Source organism: Limanda limanda, chromosome 11, assembly GCF_963576545.1.
Source record: "Limanda limanda chromosome 11, fLimLim1.1, whole genome shotgun sequence".
Classification (NCBI taxonomy): Eukaryota; Metazoa; Chordata; class Actinopteri; order Pleuronectiformes; family Pleuronectidae; genus Limanda; species Limanda limanda.
The window spans coordinates 14,507,795-14,525,419 of NC_083646.1; the positions used below are offsets into that span (position 1 = coordinate 14,507,795).

Here is a 17,625-nt window from a genome sequence, read left to right on the forward strand (position 1 = left end):
GAGCAGGGTTGACAGACGTCAGCAAAAAAAAAAAAGGGGAGACACCTAAACAAACCGAATCTGGCTCAGTGAGTGAAATCCAGCTCAGACGTCATGTTTTTCTTGGAACCCGCAGTTAGATCAGATTCATGTAAAATCTCCACCGGAGAAACCACATTACTGCAGCTTGGGCATATTTTCAGATATCCTCTTATGTCATGTTAGGTGGAGGGAGTCAGACTCCATCTTTGCGTGTGTTTTTGCGCCACCTGCTGGGCTTCCCTGTCCCCGTGTGACTGCAGCCTAAAGAAAAACATGCATGTGGTCTCTGCAAGATTTGTATTTACTCATTTGTCAGATGCTTTTATCGAAAGCGACTTACAGCATTGAGTCACAACACAAGGCTTCAGCAAAAGGAGACCTTGAAGTAAATGCTAAGTGTTATATCTGTTTAATAAGGTGATCAGGCTGAATACAAACCTGCAGAAACCTTGTAGATGAGAGGTGAAACATCATCAAGAAACACAAGCAAGTCCAGTTGCTTATGTTCACTTGTACAACTTCTGAAGATCCCACGACCTGGATGACTGAGAATTTTCAAAGATATAAGGCTACATGGTTAAATTCAAGTGCGGGTGCAGATTCAGATGTTGGCAAACGTTGGAGACTTGAATTTGCTCAGGTTGATGAGCAAGCTACGAGGTTGTCCATGATTCCAAGTGTATCCCATCCTGCTTCATGGTATGTCTTTGTAATGATTCTCTAAAGAAGAAATGCAAGGGGGGGTTGTGGAGACAAAAACTTGGGTTCTGTCATCTTGAGTTCACTAGAAAAAAATCGGATCAGTAGCAAAACAGCTTAACAATTATACATTACAAGTCAAGAGGGCATAGGTCAAGCTGACCGTAAACACCCTCAACTGGATCACGAGGAAAACTACCTCACGCAGTCTGATGTGCTTCTAGACTGTATATTGTGACTTTGAACCCTTTCGTTACGGTTTGAATATGAACTTTCCCCTCCATGTTTGAAAGAGCCCTTGTATATCAGCTGGACATCGATACAAAAGCTACGCTGCAAAAATCACTAAATGGAAATGGTCTGTATTAGTATGGCCCCTTTTTAGCCTTGATGACCCCTTTATTTTACGGTTTTGTCATCCGCACATACACATTCATACAGCACATCTATGTGCAGCAGTTTATTTATCATATATCAGGCACACACAACATTTGGGGTTCAGTCTCTTCCCCAAGGAATCTAAGGCAGGTGGAATGGGGGGGGGGGGGACCCTCTTGTTGGTGGATGACCTGATCCTGCTCCAAATTCGCCCTACTGAACAGCCTCAGGCCCCAAATTAAGTCACAAGCACCGTCATCCGAGATATTTGGGCTTCATATTTGTACATGAATGTGAGGAAGAAGAGAAACATTCTCCATCTTAATATGCAGTCTGTGATAAGAACCTACCAGTCTGAATTAAAGCTGAATAATAAAGTAACATTTTGTCCACGTGGATTGGTGAATATAAAATATCAAGTATGTCGAGCAGGAAACATCTTCCATGCTCGTTAAAGGTTCAGTGTGTAGTGACATCTAGTGGTGAAGTTGCATGTTGTTTGGTTTGTCCAGTTTGGGCTACTGTATAAAAACATCCTCCGTATTTTAATATAAAGGGCTCATTCAAGGGTGAAGAAAACAACAATTTAAACAACACTGGGATTATTTTATATTCAATTTCTGCCATTAGATCCCATTCACCTGAATTTTACACACTGGACCTTTAAGTATAAACTCTATAACCCTTTTGTCTTCACAATAAACCAAACACCCACTGAGGTTTACGTGAGAACACGTGACTTACCACGTCAGACTCAAACCCTCAGAATCGAGCCTGTAGAAGCCATAGATATATATAAAGTGTTTATATCTATGGTAGAAGCCACCGGGAGTTTCCTGTCAGACCTCGCCGAGGGTACAAACTCCCCTCGCACCCCGGAAACATCCCACAAAACCACGTGATCCACTGAGAGCCGGTCATGTGACTTCAGCCTGACTGGCTCACACTTCTCGTCCAGGGACCAGAGGAGGAACGAAGTGAGAACACGTCCAGTGAACATGGGGTGAGTGGAACCATAGAGAGTGGAACACCTTCTAATGTGTCTTTCTCCTCCTGAGCACAGCGCCGCCATGCGTCAGACTGAGGGTTACACCTGCTCGGGCTCTTGTGTCTGATCACTGTGTGTTGTTGTTGTTGTTGTTGTGAATGTCGCCAGGTTCCTGAAGGAAAGTGTGGGTTTGCTGCTGCTGGGCCTCTGTCTGGACGCGGTGCTCTCCCGCGGCTGCTCCTCCTTCTTCTGCCGGAGATCGCACCGGGTCAGCGGGCTGCGAGGAGCCGACCCCGGGGCCCCTCTCTTCCTCACCCCCTACCTGGAGAAAGGAGCCATAGATGAAGGTGAGAGAAGCTGCCTCACTGGTTCACATGGATCAGATATTCAGAAGCTGCAGGGTCTGATCCACCAATCAGCTGCAGGCATTGTGTTTGTGTAATGTCGTGAATTTGTGTTGACGTCTGGATTTCCGCAGCCAGGAAGCTGAGCTTGGTGGGAGATCTGCCAGGAGCCAATGTGAAGAGCTATGCTGGTTACCTGACCGTCAACAAGAAGTTCAACAGCAACCTCTACTTCTGGTTCTTTCCTGCTCTCATGGTAGGATCACACTCAGGCTTCTCTTTCTATATGTCCTGTACAAGTAAACGCAGGGTCACCAGTACAATGACCTCTGTTGGACTTTATTTATAATGTGCAAAAATTAAATATAGCAGTCTCTGGCAATGGAATTGTTGGTTCACAGGCTTCCTCTAACTATGCTCATAAATATTTAGAAAGAAAACCACCAATAGAATTTATAAACCAAAATAAAATATATAAATAATATAAAATAAGTTAGTATATGGATATTAAATGAAAGGTAAGTAAGTAATACTAACTACTGGACAGTAGTTTAATGAATAAAAAAGTAAGGTAGGAGGATCTTTCTATAAAAAAGTCAATACAATACTGTAAAAAACTAAAACTGTGTACATTCGAAGGTGCAGTGGGACATTCGTTGAAAATAAAGTAACAGCTTTAATTATGTAGTGTGTGTGTGTGTGTATCAGTTTCACATTCACATCCGGAGCTTCTCCTCTATACTCAGTTACATTAGTGTCAGTGTCTCTGCAGATTGTTTAATAACCACAGCAAATGGAAGAGCCATTTAAAAATCAATCCTCGTGATTTTTTCTTTCTCTGGAGCAAAGATTTAATTGCACTTTCACCTGTGCAGCCTCCAGCAATGTGTGCTGCAGTATATATGTATTATACAATCTGTCATGTCAGACTTTGGCATGTGTTTTCAACCCAGCTCTGACAGGAAGAGTTAACATTATCCAAGCTGTTATTCAGAACTTTGGTTTTATTTGAAGCTGTAAACCAGCCTCGTACATCTGTTTTTTCAGAAGATGTCGTAAAGCAAAACACAATTTCCTCCACATGAACATAGTAGCTTGCATTTCAGCTTCAGGTGCTTCGGGTGCTTCAGGTACTTCAGGTGCTTCAGGTGCTTCAGGTGAAGTGTTCTCTGTTAGAGACAGGAACTCCCTTTACTTCCACATTATGCCCTGGGGCTTTGAAAATACTTTTTAACTCTGCAGAACCTGAACAGTCATGCATGCTTTTATTACATTTTTTTTGCCAGAGCACCTTTATTTTGAACCCTTCACTAAAATCTGATTTCGGTTTAGGTCACTTTTCTTTTATCTTGTGTTCATTGTCAGTGCTGATGCTTCTCTGTGTGTGTTTTATCCTCAAAGTGACCCCATTTATATTTTTATTTCTATCAGTTGTGTGATAACAGGTCTATTAAAGTGCAAATAAAGTTGATACATTAATTCTTTTGAACCTTTCTTAGTGAACTTAATCCACCACAAGGTGGCGCTGCGATCTCAACTCTATTTTCTGTCCCTCCTCGAAGCCCAGCACTCCAAATGCTCCGGTCCTGCTCTGGCTGCAGGGCGGCCCCGGGGGAACGTCCATGTTCGGCCTCTTTGTGGAGCACGGCCCGTACGTGGTTTATAAGAACATGACGGGTAAGAGGTGTTGTTGTCCCAGGTGTAAATGCTGTGATCCAGATTTCATATGTTCACCTGGAGATGTTCAAAGTCTGTGATGGATCATTATTTGTGAATTCTGAGCTGTGTGTGTTTTCTGTCCTTACAGTCGGCTTGAGGGACTACGCTTGGACCACCAGATACTCTGTTTTGTACATTGACAATCCGGTATGTACACACATCTTTCATTCAAGGTTCCTCGGGTCCCCTGACTGTTATTCATAAAGGAATCTTCCCTGACAGAGTGTTCTTTTCTCTCCAGGTGGGAACAGGTTTCAGCTTCACCGACGACGACAGGGGTTTTGCTCAGAATCAGGATGACGTCGGCCGGGATCTGTACAGGTGAAGCATCCTCCACCTCAGATCTGGTCATTTAGTCACTTCAGTGTCGTCGGTTACTGACTCTGACCGTTTCTGTCTCCTCCTCACAAGTGCTCTGACGCAGTTCTTCCAGATCTTCCCTGAGTATCAGGCCAATGAGTTCTATGCAACCGGAGAGGTAATGTTTCTTCTCTGAGGATTGCAAGTTACTGTTTTATAAACGTTTAAAGCATTTTCTCAAGCAGCTTTTTAACTGTTAAGATAAGCAGTAGTTGACTCCCAGGTTTATGCCAATTAGAGAAAGTCCTAAATGAGCCCAGTGACCATAACATGTCACATTTTGACCCAATTTAACACCAGGCAACATTTTACATTGAAATATCCACTTCAACATTTAGTTTGATCTGACACTGACTTCACTCTTCACCCTGAACTTCTGGTCTTGTTCAAGTTCAAGAGTAATGTCGAACTGCAGATCTATTAAAAATACTATTAAATTAAAAAACAATTTCTATCTCCAATATTCAGCAAGGAAACCTAAAATTCTGAACAGAGTTTGGCATATTTCTTACAGGTAATATTCACTGTTCAGTTGTTGCTCATTGGAAGTTACATAGTGTTGCTTTAATAAAAGTTCCCAAGCAATAATAGCTTCTAAACAACAGTTAAAAACATCATAGACATTCATTAACCTTTACTCTGTCTCTGCACAGTCTTATGCAGGGAAGTACGTTCCTGCCATTTCTTACTACATCCACAAAAACAACCCCACTGCCAAAGTGAAAATCAACTTTAAGGGGATGGCGATCGGCGATGGGCTCTGTGATCCAGAACTGGTGCGTAGCTGACGTCAGGTCGTCCTCCTCAATCTGCATCTGGACTCCCCAGGTCCCTTAAAGTTATTGAATTTCTAATCTTTGAGACTTCCACTCCAGATGCTCGGCGGTTATGGCGAGTTCCTGTACCAAACGGGAATGATTGACAAGCAGCAGAAGCAGTACGTGGTTCAGCAGACGGACCTGGGAGTGCAGTTCATCCAGCAGGAGAAGTGGGTGGAGGCTTTCAAGGTATGAGCTGTGCACTTGCAGGTTTCTCCAAAATACAAGTTGACGCTGTTTATGATCTTTTATGTAGAACTTGTTCCATTTTTCAAAATATGATTCTGATTGAGAAAAAAACGACAACAACCATCTTATTGTGGCGATTCCTTTTATCAGGTTTTCGATAGCTTGCTGAACGGTGACATCGAGCCGTATCCGTCCTTCTTCCAAAATGCTACGGGCTGCACCAACTACTTCAACTACATGACATGTCAGGTACGTGAACACGCCGGCAGTGTGATGTCTCGGACTGAGGACTTTTCTAAACCTTTTTTAACTCTTGACCTATGTTTATTATTTGTGTGCGCCCACAGGAGCCTGAAGACCAGGAGTACTTCTCCCAGTTTGTGACGCTGCCGGCAGTGCGACGAGCCATCCATGTGGGGAACCTGACTTTCCACGACGGCTCGCAGGTGGAGAAGTATCTGGTGCAGGACGTCATGAAGAGCATCAAACCGTGGCTGGGGGAGCTGATGGACAACTACAGGGTGAGGGAGGGAGAGCTAGCCACTGGAGTTTGTCCAAAATGCAGAATTTAATCATGTTTCATCATATTTTGAACTTTCAATCATTGACATCATGGATATTTGATATACTAAGCTTTCTCTCACACACCTTTAGGTAACGTATGCCCATAGTATGTCCTCCTTAAAGCTGTTTTCCCTCCGTCCAGGTCTTGATCTACAGCGGTCAGCTGGATGTCATCGTAGCTGCTCCTCTGACCGAGCGGTTCCTGCCCACTGTCAACTGGACCGGGGCCGCCGAGTTCAAAACAGCCGCACGCTACCACTGGAAGGTTCAGCCCTCTGACACGGAGGTGGCAGGTTATGTGAGACAAGTGCAGGAGTTTTATCAGGTGGGCAGATTCTCACAATCGTCGACACAGTGAAAAAAGTATCCACACGTGTTTCTTTTTTTTAATTGAAATAATATTTATATTCTCACTCCAGGTCATTATCCGCGGAGGAGGACACATTCTGCCTTACGACCAACCAGCGAGGACCTTTGACATGATTGACAGGTTCCTTTCCACACAAGGCTGGATATGAAACGTGTTGACATGGAGCTGATTCAGCAGCTGCACCACAAAGAGCATTTCATTGATCCGTGATTGTTGATTTAAAAGACTGTTGATTGTCTAATTCAATCTAAATCAGCACATTTGTAGATTCTTTGCATTTTAGCAGAGGGCTGCCTCCTAATGAAACACCTTTGCTTGGATCAGATCTTTGATTTGCTGGCCACATTTCAGAAAATCAAAAAGAAAATCTCAGTCCGATTATCAGGCCTGAACTGTGTGGACATCGTGTCATGTTTATTTTTCTTGGGATTGTGTTCAGGGGAAAATATATTTTATTTTGCTATCAGTCAGTGCAGGCAGGAAGATGAAATGTAAAGAAACAGAGAATCAACTTGAAATAAAATGTTTTTATTTTAAAAATTCTCTGTTTTAATGATCATAGAGGAAAGAAGATAATTCTGCAGACGAACTGACTTCTGAAATTCTCCTGTGGCTAGTTAAAAAAATGTACACTAGGGGGCACTGTGCTCCAAAGTAATTCCATCTCAAATCCTGAGACTTGAAGACAATAATACTGAAACTGCTGTGGTAATTTAATATAGTTTATTATAATATTAAATTCTATAACATAATATCCCTAAGAGATAGCATGTGTCCTAAAAACAAAATAACACGATTAAAAATATTTGAAGAAAGTCTAGGGGCAACTTTGCATGTGGCTGGAAAACTTTTTAATACACACTGTGTTTCACATTGTGTTTATCTGTAAAGTTGAATTCAGGGTCTCTGTAGGGATTTGGCGTTTTGACAGAACGCCACAAAGACGTTTGTGTTCTGAAGTTAACTGTCATGTTATCTCATCAGGCAACTAGCAAGCTGTCTAGACGTTTCAATAATGAATGAGTATTCTAAACCTTTAAAGCATCTAAGTATTTAATGAGCAGTTATGTCTCGAGGACGAGCATCGATAAAAAAGCTGCTGATCATTCACTTCGAAGATCACTTCCCCCTTCGTGTCTCTCAGCTCATTCTTTCTTTCACAGGAAGTGACCGCTGACATCAAATCACATCAGCTAGTTTGTATGTTACCGAACAAGTGCTTTATTTTCATACCGTAATGTAACTGCAGTGATAACTTTCACATCTGTACAAATGCAAAACAAAACAAAAAAACGGCGACAATGTCATTACAGACACACACTCAAAAAAATGTACAAAGTTATGCAGGTAAGAATGGATTTGTCATTTCATTACATACAAACAATTTATTTAAGCGTTGAAATGAGCCTCGACATACGACAAAAAAAGGCAACAAGTGCTATGCAGACCGTATTTACACATGTACCACACGTTTACTCCCTTCAAAAAGAAAGGTGGTTGCATTACATGTACAGGATTACAGAAATTAATGACAGTATGTACAGTATTTATAGTTTGAGATTTAAAATAATACAGTTATAAGATAATTGACATGTGGTAAATTGTTCTCCACCGCTCGCACAAACCCACACTCACACTGCACTTCCACCTGTTCGTCTGCCCGAACAGTGACAAATGTCTTTTCCCCGGACCTGGATCCACTGTGAAAAATGAAAGCAGAGACAGAAATGTCCTCCTGATGATTCCAGTTGAAAGAGTTGTATGGTCATTGCCATATTTTCACATGCAAGAGGTTAATTTGGAATGGTCTAATAATCAATACATGGTCTATAAAACAGTTGAGATAAGGCAGGCGTTGTCAGTTCAAAGGGTCGGTACAACAAAGCCCTTTCCTGGAGAATTTCTCTGCCTATTCACACACACACACACACACACACACACACACACACTCCTGCACACACAGACAGGGTATAAACAGTCTGAATGCTTGAGTGAGACGAGAGAAAAAGATTCTTCTCCATTCACATCCTTCATCTTTGACAAAACTGGAGCTGGATTTAGTTTCCAGAGTAAAAATGGCTCAAACCGAACGCTGCAGGCTCCTTGACCGAGCGTCATCCTACAACGCAAGCTCTAGGTTCCCTTCTTTTATCTACAGACGTGTGACGCACGCCAGGCACAGTCTCTCCAAACACAGTTACGTTTCTCGCTGGTGTGTGAACAGAGTCGGGGGGGGGGAATCACTGAGAATTACTCGGACCTTAATATGGCTATTCTAGCCTCTGGCACAACAGAGGACAAAGTGCATAGACGGCTCTGCGATGCTGTTTTTTCATCCATCCGACTGTAAAACACAGTGCATGGTGGTCATCAGGCTTGTGAATCGACATTCCTGGTAACGGGGAAGGAGAAAGAAGAGAGAAGAGGTTGTGGTCGACATGAGAAGGCATTAAGTTTCAAGGCGAGCAGGGAGATAGAAAAAAAAAAAGGTTGGGCCGGTATCATTGTCAGTACATCCAACGCCAAACTGAAATACAGACGAGGCCTGAGAGAGAGACAGGAGCAGGAGGAGCAGGAGAAATTGATGAAGAGGTCAGAGGTCAAATCGAACGGGTTCTTTTTCCTCTTGGTCAGCTGGTTTCGCTCTGCAGCAACCAGCAGCAGACGCAATAACAGGGTAAATAGATGATGAATTCTTGATTGTATTGACAATAAGTGATGATAACAAAAAAAAAGGTTCTGTTGCCAAACAAAAGATTTGAAGAAAACTTCAGGCACATTGTGACATTTTGGAAATCACCGGCATAAAGAAAGGAAAAAAAATGGTCATAGTCACGTTCTCACTCTTTTTGTTTCTCTTTCTTTACACGAGCGCCTGCTGAACTTTGTTCGGCAGAGGAAGAGAGGAAGAAGGAAAAACACAAGCACATACAAAACAAAACCCACATGCACACACAAAACTATGCAGACGTCCGCAATCAAATGTTGTATCCATTTGGAATTTGAATCTAAAACTGTGGATCCAGACGCACACACACACACACGCAAACACACACACACACAGAAGAGGCCTCAATAATTAAAGCTTGAGTTGGTCCTGGAGAGCGGAGGAGTGGGTTTGGACTCCCGAGCTGCCTCACTGGTATCACAGTGTACAGTTCTGTGGCTGTAACAGCACCGCGTGTCCTCGGGGACCTGGGTGGCTTGGCCATGCCGGTCCCCACGTGGACACACAGTAGAGAAGAGGATCAATACTCCGATGTATTGCTTCTTTTTGATCGAACATTACTTTCACTGTCATGCTGTATTTCATTGCGCTCTTTGAGACTACATCTGACAGGGAGAAGTTTAACAGTCATATACATTTCTAGAAAAGGGGAAAAGGGGTCGTTACACCTGCTTGCATATTCCTGTCTTCAAGCCATCATGGCGACGGTTTGACTTGGTTTCAGGAGACGACTTAAAGGTGTGAGTCTTCAGTTTATGATTACACATGCTACATACACTCGCCACACCGTCCACGCTTGACACATAGAGAATGATGAGACTCATGATTCAGTCCATTAGGCCAGCAGAGACGTAATCTCTGCTTCTAGAGATGATGTCTTAGGTCTCTGTCCTCTGGTTCCACGACCACCATGGTCCATTTTGTACCGTAACACGATGGGGGAAAAAAAGTCACTTGACTGCTGCATGAGATTAGCAAAACTCCCTTTCTGCTAAACAACAAAGAAGCAGATTAAAAAAGAGGCAACAGACCATAGAACATTTATGCGTAAATAGGGTTGGTCTATAAAAATACATACTGTATCTACTGTATAAAGAACAGCCTCACAGGCCTTTGAGGTTTTTCTTGATGGAGGGAGGATGAGAGGGGGGGGGGGCAGCATGTGCAGCTGGTGACCCTCATAAAACAGGGGAGCAAAAAGGGGGGAGTTTGGGGCTACAGCCGGGGGGGTTATAGTCTCTCTGGTCCCTAGTGGATAGGGTTAATGTCTGTGCGGTGGTTGGCTTGCCCGTGCACACTGCTGCCCCCTACAGTCGTGGTGGAGGTGGTGATGGTGTTGTGCTGAATGACCTGCTGCTGCGAGCACACTGGCGCTGGACTCCCCGCTGGACTGCTCTCTGGACCTGAGGAGACAGCAGAGACATGACTGAGGATGGACAACACGTACGAGAATGTGTGTGTCTGTGTCTGTGTCTGTGTGTGTGTGTGTGTGTGTGTGTGTGTGTGTGTGTGTGTGTGTGTGTGTGTGTGTGTGTGTGTGTGTGTGTGTGTGTGTGTCTGTGTCTGTGTATCTGTGTCTGTGTGCAAGTGCATACACTAAGGGTAAAGATGCTTCAAAACCTAATGTGATATTAAAAACGACCAAATAAACACAGACAGAGAATTCTTTTTTTATAACAAAACGACGGCTTTATTAGCAGAAATAGATTAGGTCCAAACAAATGACACTAAATTCACACCTGACTCATCAACTGTCATCCTGAAGGGGCCATAAAAGGATAAGACAAAAATGGAAAAATGAATCACCCGAACTCCGTAAACACGGCTGATGAATTCTGGACACACTGAAGGTGACATCTGTACACAAGCTAGACTCATCGATGAAAGTCTCTCACCAGCCCAGTCTGGGAGTCGGCTCTCTCCTGAATAAAAGAACCATTCAGCCAAAGGGGATGTGAGACTTATTTTCCTGTGCTAAAGCCACACAGGGAGGTGCCTTATCCTAATTACATGGAAATGTCACTGGTATCCGTATCAAAGGGTGGGGCTCGGATGTCATGCACGGCCGAGGCAAGGTCCAATAATCAAGAGAGATCCCGGGACGTCCGTGAGAGCTGGGATGGCAGAGTGTCGCCTTGTGACGTCTTTCTCACGTTGCGTCAAGGCCGCCTCTGTGCACTGAGGTGCTGTCAGATGGAAAATCAGGCCTCATGTGGGAATCAGACTACCAACTCCCAGGCCCGGGCTCGGCCACCACAGTGCGCAACACCCATATGTCAAAGGAAGAGTCCTGCAGAGAGCGTGGGAGCTGGACACCAGCACGTAGGAGCAGAGAGCTTTGGCAGTTGCTGCGTGTCCATCACAGTTCGGTCTGTGGAGTTCATACCTCTCCTCTGGCGAAACCATTAAAGAGCATTTCCACAGCCGCGCCGTAGCACTAAGGCACACAGATGAAGGTGCACTATTTGGCCAATTTCCCCAAAGATTGTGTGTGTGTGTGTTGATGTTTGAGCTACTCACTGAGGTAACCTTGGGAATCTTTCTGCATAGTGGTGATGTGACAGTCCTTGTGTGTGAGGAGAAGCTGCTTGAGTTGGGTCACCTCGCTCTTTAGCATCGTCACTTCATTCTGAAATTCAAGGAAAACATGGAGGCGATTAATCTTTTTCATTCTTTCATTCTGGGGATTCCACAAATAAACAGGCAATACTTTTTTACAAAAGGTATTTCTATAATGTTATTTTCCATGCATTTATATTTAGCAATGTATCTCTCTCCAATTGGGACCTGTCATAGCCGGCCTCTCACCCTATGTGAGCTGGGATTGGCGCCAGCTCAGGATGGATGGATGGATATTTGAGTGTTCATTAGAAGGTGTATTTCATAGTTTGGATAGTGCTTGAAACTTAAATCTTGAATCTTAACTGAGAATTTGTTGCTACAATTTTGGGATATTCACTTGAAATATGGGAATTGTAGAACCCAGTGTTTTTGAGCTTGACCCACACTAGGGATTGAAAGTCAGGATATCTTGATTAACCCATCAAACTCATATCAGTCAAACCCATCATCATTATCATTAGCACAAAAGAAGATGATGTCATGAGGTTTTTATTGAGGAGCTGAGTCAAACATACTGTTGTGAGACTGAGTTTGTACCTGAAGCTGCATGTTGGTCTGAGTGAGCTCTTCAGCTTTCTTCTCCAACGACACCACCCATACTTTTCTCTTCTGTCTGCATCTCGTGGCCGCCGCTCGGTTCCGCTCTAGAAATTTCCGCCGACGTTCGTCCGGGTCCTCGTCCATTACCCGCCTGCGCCGCCCGCCGCTGGGGGGTGGAGACTGCAGCGTCTGCGAGGGCTGCATCTGCTGGGTCGCAGGTGACATCTGAAACACACCGGGGACAGAGCATCAGCATCACAGCTCTTTTGATGAGGCGGTGTCTGCTCTGACACACCTGTCTGCCAGTTGTCACCACTCCACTGACCTCAAAGCCTCCTGCCTGGAAACAAGCATCCATACATTACCTCCTGCATCTATTCCACGTCTGGCAACTTCCCCCCAAAAACAACATCTGGTTGTGCCACATGCTCTGGGCTGTGAGGGCGTGAGGGCTGACTGGGTGAGTGAGTGACTGGGCTGATTCACCAGCATGCCCACCTTGTTAAAGAGGTGTCAGGAGGCAGTTTTTCCAACGCCCACTTCCACTCAGAATAACACCAGCAGCAGACGCAGTCAAAAAAGACCTGTTTCTAAAAACTGTACGTGCACTGACAGATCTTGACATATCCTTGGCAAGGTCAAGTGTTTTCAGTCTTCAGGTCATTAGCATTTTTATTAGAACCATGGAAAATACAAGCTGCTTTAATGGCCGCTGTGCATACAAGAGAGTGTTGTTTCAATGCCTTAATGGTACATTTGGAACATGAAGTGATTTGCATTCGTGGATGTCGCACTGTCCTTCACTCAGAAGGCTCCGTGTTGCAGAGGGCGTCAGACAATGCGGGGACAAAGTGTCTCACGTCGTATTCTTTTTTTATTGCTGTGAGCGATACTTTCTAACTTTCAACCCAATATATTCACGGCTAAGATTTGTTCCAGGACCATTAGCCAAGGTTGTCTGTTCGCCATCAGGACCAGCATTTATAAAAATGTCTTCTGCACCTGGAGCACGCTGTGGCCACATAATGGCAGCCCGGCGGTGGAGGAGGGCGTGGAGCAGAGTTTCCAGAAGACACTCCTGAACATCTTTTATAATAGCTTTTTTATGGCCTTTTCGTGACCCCTTCCCTCCATGACGGGCATCTGACACTGACCTGCCGCTGACCAATCTTAAAGGAAAAAATAAGCTTCAAGACATTTGCCCGCAAACTACTTGGCGTTATTGCTGCTGCAAGAGAAAAAGTGTTTGTCTGCTAACTCCCTGTGATGATTACAGCTCTATTTCTACACCAAACCACTAATAGCTAAAATGCTCGGAGGATTACTGAGGCTTGCTTCCTTTCGTCATGGCGCATATACAGAGGCCTCCTATACCAGAGATTTGACTGTGTAGTGTAGTTAAAGTGTTATTGAACCTGTGGCTTTGCCCTTCGGCCCGTCTAAAAGCCTCTGCTCTGCTGGGAATGTTCTTACCTGTGAAGCAGAGTGCATTGTAGGGTGCGGTGAGGTCTGGTGTGGGTGACCGGGATGGAGGTGGGGGTTGTGGGAGTTGTGATGCGGGTTGTGTCCCTGCGGGTGGTGGTGTCCGCCCTGGCCCTGGTTGTGGCCCTGGTTGTTGTTGTGGTGGTGGTGGCCGTGGTGCTGGTACGCGTGGGGAGGAGCTTGCAGGTGCTGGTGCTGGTGCGAGTGCATGTGGTGGTGGGCGCTTTGCTCCTGCCGCGATGACATCATCTCCATCATGTGGCCCATGGAGTTCATGTTGCCGTTGGCGATGGTACCGGGGTGGTGTGAAAGTGCAGCCTTCAGCCTCTGCGTTGACCAAATGAAAAGCAAACGTTACGATGAGGATTATTCTCCGTGAGTATTCTTTGTGTGTGCTCTCATTAATCAGTGTGCTGATGATCAATAGCTACAGAGTGGGTTTATGTGCTGACTATGAGTTGATGAATGGCTTCATAAATCCATATGTCAGGAGAACGAATCAAAGCCACTTAGAGTGTCCTCTGTCTCTCCTTCAGTCCTGTCATTCTCCCGCTCTACCTTCCATGATTGCCGTCCCTCCTCTTCATATTCCTAATAGCCTCTCTCTCTGCTGGGCACGTTTGTGTGCGTGTGTGCATGTGTGTGTCTTCTCTGAGACGATTTCCCTGGTAAGGTGTGAGCCTCAGACTGCTCCCTCACTGTTGATCCAGCAGGGGATTTGTTGCTTTAACCGTGTGGTCTACTTAGCCCAGACTGACTGTGAGCGGCCTGGCAGCGACACCAGAGAGAGGCTCACTGAAGGTGCACTTGTGTTGTCGGTGTTTACTGAATGCACCTCTTGTCAAGGGTCTGTTTTTCTGGGCATCACATAAAGAAAACCGCGAGACCAGAAGAAAATCAGAACCCAAACATACACAAAATATGTCCTCAGACTCTCGACAAAACTTGAAAAAAAAACACACATCTTCCCGCTGACATGGCTTATTTAGATTTTCACCAGGTGATGAATAAACATTTGAGAGTTTAACTTGTTAATTCATCTTGTGTAAAAAAGTAAGCAGCAAAACTGAAACAAAGCTTTCTTTTCAAGGCCACTGTTGTGAATTCCACAAAGTTCTCTATTCTCTTTCCCAGTGCTCTCTTTCCTCTCTCTGCTCCCTTCCCCCTTCGCCCAGCTGCTGTCAGTAAGTCCACGCTGTGTCCAAGGCTCCATATCTTTTAACAACCTTTACATTCATGATTCCCATAGGGAAATGGCATCCAGCTGGTCTGGATCACAACGCTCGCACAACCAGAGCACAACGTCGGCCCCTCACTCCTCCTCTCTCACACACTGTCCATGAGTGGAAAGCTTTTTACCAGAAGAGAGGAGACAGGGTCAAATAAATCACTTTAGAAATGGGACGCTTACAAAAATAGCCTACTCTACTGGTTTGCATTATATTTACAGATATCATATGTTTTTGTATCAGGGTTTACAGACAGTGGTGTCTTTATTATTTTTCAACACTGAAATGCACATGAAACCAGCACAGGGAAATCATGATCTTGTCAAGCCTGTTTGGGTTGAGTACAGTTTCTGTTTAGATGCCTGACATAGTGACACCTCACTGCATTACCGGAGCTTCGTTATTTTTGTTTTCATATGTCGTCCCACTTTCTAAAATTTGCTCTGTTAATAGTGAATCCCCATCTGATTAAACCCTGCAAGCTGCCTTCACCGCAGCCTCAGCAGCACAACTCTCAGGGGCCACAGCCCTTCCTCTTTGTGACCAGTGAGACAGGAGTTAAAATACCACAGGGTCAAAACTAACAAACAGCGGGCGGCCTCAGGCCTGCAGCTGTCCACAGCATCACAGTTATACTGAGACTTCCTGAGTGTAACAAGCAGCAGGGACAAGACAACAGTGTACACTACAGTTTGTGTGATCTATCTAAACAAGATATAAAAATGCAACAAAAAATGTAAACACACACCGCTGGCTGACATTCAACTAACAAAGAAAAATGGATTTAAATGAGCTTACAAACATACATCATCGCCAGCAGAGTTGACAAGGACATACTCCGTCTATCACAGGATGAAATCGGAGTCTGACAGCTCTCACTGAACACCTTCCCTTCAGCCTTCTGCTTGTCAGTCAGCACCCGAGAGGTGAGGCCCACCCCTCTCGTTAAAGTGGAGGCCAATCAGAGTTTGACAATCTCCTGCCACTCAGTCGCATAACAGGCAATCGCTTGAATGAACACAAGCCGGGGGAATCCGCCGTCTGCCTGTTTGCCTCTGCACTCTGTTTTTGTGACCCTTGTAAAGTTGTCTGTGTGTGGTTAAGATGCTCATCTGGGGCGGCTGGTGCTGCATGAATTCCTGTCAACCACCGAGGCACACGGGAGGGGGAGAAGGACAGAGAGGGTAAAGGAAGGTGAAGGGTGGTAGTGAGAGGGAGAGAGAGAGAGAGGGAGATAAGATGGCTTCTCGTGTCTCCTCCCCACACAAACACACCATGAGCCCAAGACGGCGAGTGCTCATTTATCAGTGTCTGTGAGAGACATCCAGCTGGCAGAGCAGGGCTATCTGTTTATTAATTGAATTAGCCTGCATCCGAAGAGGCCCGAGAGTGTCGGAGTACAGAGGCAGGTCACCGAGCTGAGGGGCCTCTACACAAGCCCTATAGTACTGATCTGTATAACAGAATAGAGGGGAAAAAAGACAAACCAAAAGGACCGTGCACGATCAGAGGACTGAAATAAACGACGAGTTAAGATAAAATGATAGATTCATCTAAGAAAATTTGATGCAACACATTGTAAACCCCAAGATATAATATCTGTAGTAAAAGCAACTGAACGTCCCAAACAGGAGGACACGGCAAGAGGATACAACGGACTTCTTTAATAATATCAGGTATAATATCAGCTCACACAAATTAAACGATAGAGTTTAAAGAATGAGCTGCAGCACATTACCTTGATAAAAGCGTATTCCCGAAAGCTATCTGCACAGGTCCGTGCTCCTGCTCTATCTGGAGTGGAGACACAGCTCAGCCCAACCAAGTGTGGCCAAAACTTAAGTCTTTGTATCCAGAACCACAGTGACGCAACTGGGGGACGTTAGCAAAGTGATGATGAGCAGGCTGTGATTCTCAAACACCTTCATCAGCTCCCTAATGACTCTAAAACACATGGTTGTATTTTCCCAGACTGTGCTGAGCACATGGACTTAACCACCGTGTGCAGTTTACTCTAATAACACACACACACACATACGTATACATTTCTCCTGAAGCAACATGGCCACCACAGAAAACAGTCATTAAATCCACACAGGTGTTGGCCTTTGGCAGTGCAGGGCGCCCGGAGACGGGATGGCACTCAGCCTGTCCTACCACTGTCGACCCTGCTGCTGGTGAAAAAACCCTCCTTTGGGGTCAATCTATTAACGTACAGCCGATATATCTGTAATCACAAGCCGCTGACACCACATTTCATGCATTCTGACAGTGTACTGAAAGTAGAAGAGCTATTGATTTTCCATTGTTAACACACCGTTCCTGATTTGGCCATATTTTGCCCAGAGGGGAGCTATCTCCTCTCGGACCTTTGCCCTGTGACCCATCCACTCCCACTCCAGTTTTAGGCCTCGCTCATTTATGTGGTTTCAGGGATACCAGGTAATCACCCATTAATGATATTTATTAATGGCCACTTCCTCTCTGACACTGGGGCCTTTGAGTGATGTCCCAGTGAGTGCTCTGGGCACATCCTGAAAACACACTCAGGTTTCTCCTCCGCCATATGACTTC

General features: G+C 44.8%; 2 protein-coding genes across 3 annotated transcripts in view; one reads left to right on the forward strand and one right to left on the reverse strand.

The window, feature by feature from the left end:
- The first annotated feature begins 2,024 nt into the window (after positions 1 to 2,024).
- cpvl (carboxypeptidase vitellogenic like) lies at positions 2,025 to 6,990 on the forward strand. Its single transcript, XM_061080660.1, has 13 exons — positions 2,025 to 2,101; positions 2,255 to 2,433; positions 2,565 to 2,686; positions 3,993 to 4,107; positions 4,238 to 4,296; positions 4,391 to 4,470; positions 4,561 to 4,627; positions 5,163 to 5,285; positions 5,385 to 5,516; positions 5,667 to 5,765; positions 5,864 to 6,037; positions 6,223 to 6,405; positions 6,500 to 6,990. Exons 1-13 carry the CDS (start codon positions 2,097 to 2,099, stop codon positions 6,596 to 6,598), a joined length of 1,437 nt encoding a protein of 478 aa, XP_060936643.1. The 5' UTR covers positions 2,025 to 2,096; the 3' UTR covers positions 6,599 to 6,990.
- A 3,436-nt stretch (positions 6,991 to 10,426) lies between these two features.
- Positions 10,427 to 17,625, reverse strand: part of creb5b (cAMP responsive element binding protein 5b) — a 31,990-nt gene continuing 24,791 nt past the window's right edge. For both annotated transcript variants that reach the window (XM_061081956.1, XM_061081957.1), the window contains 4 exons: positions 13,814 to 14,149; positions 12,338 to 12,565; positions 11,699 to 11,807; positions 10,427 to 10,581 (listed from right to left, as the gene is read on the reverse strand). In XM_061081956.1, the coding sequence (XP_060937939.1) occupies positions 10,427 to 10,581; positions 11,699 to 11,807; positions 12,338 to 12,565; positions 13,814 to 14,149 (828 nt within the window). The remainder of the gene's footprint in view (positions 10,582 to 11,698; positions 11,808 to 12,337; positions 12,566 to 13,813; positions 14,150 to 17,625) is intronic.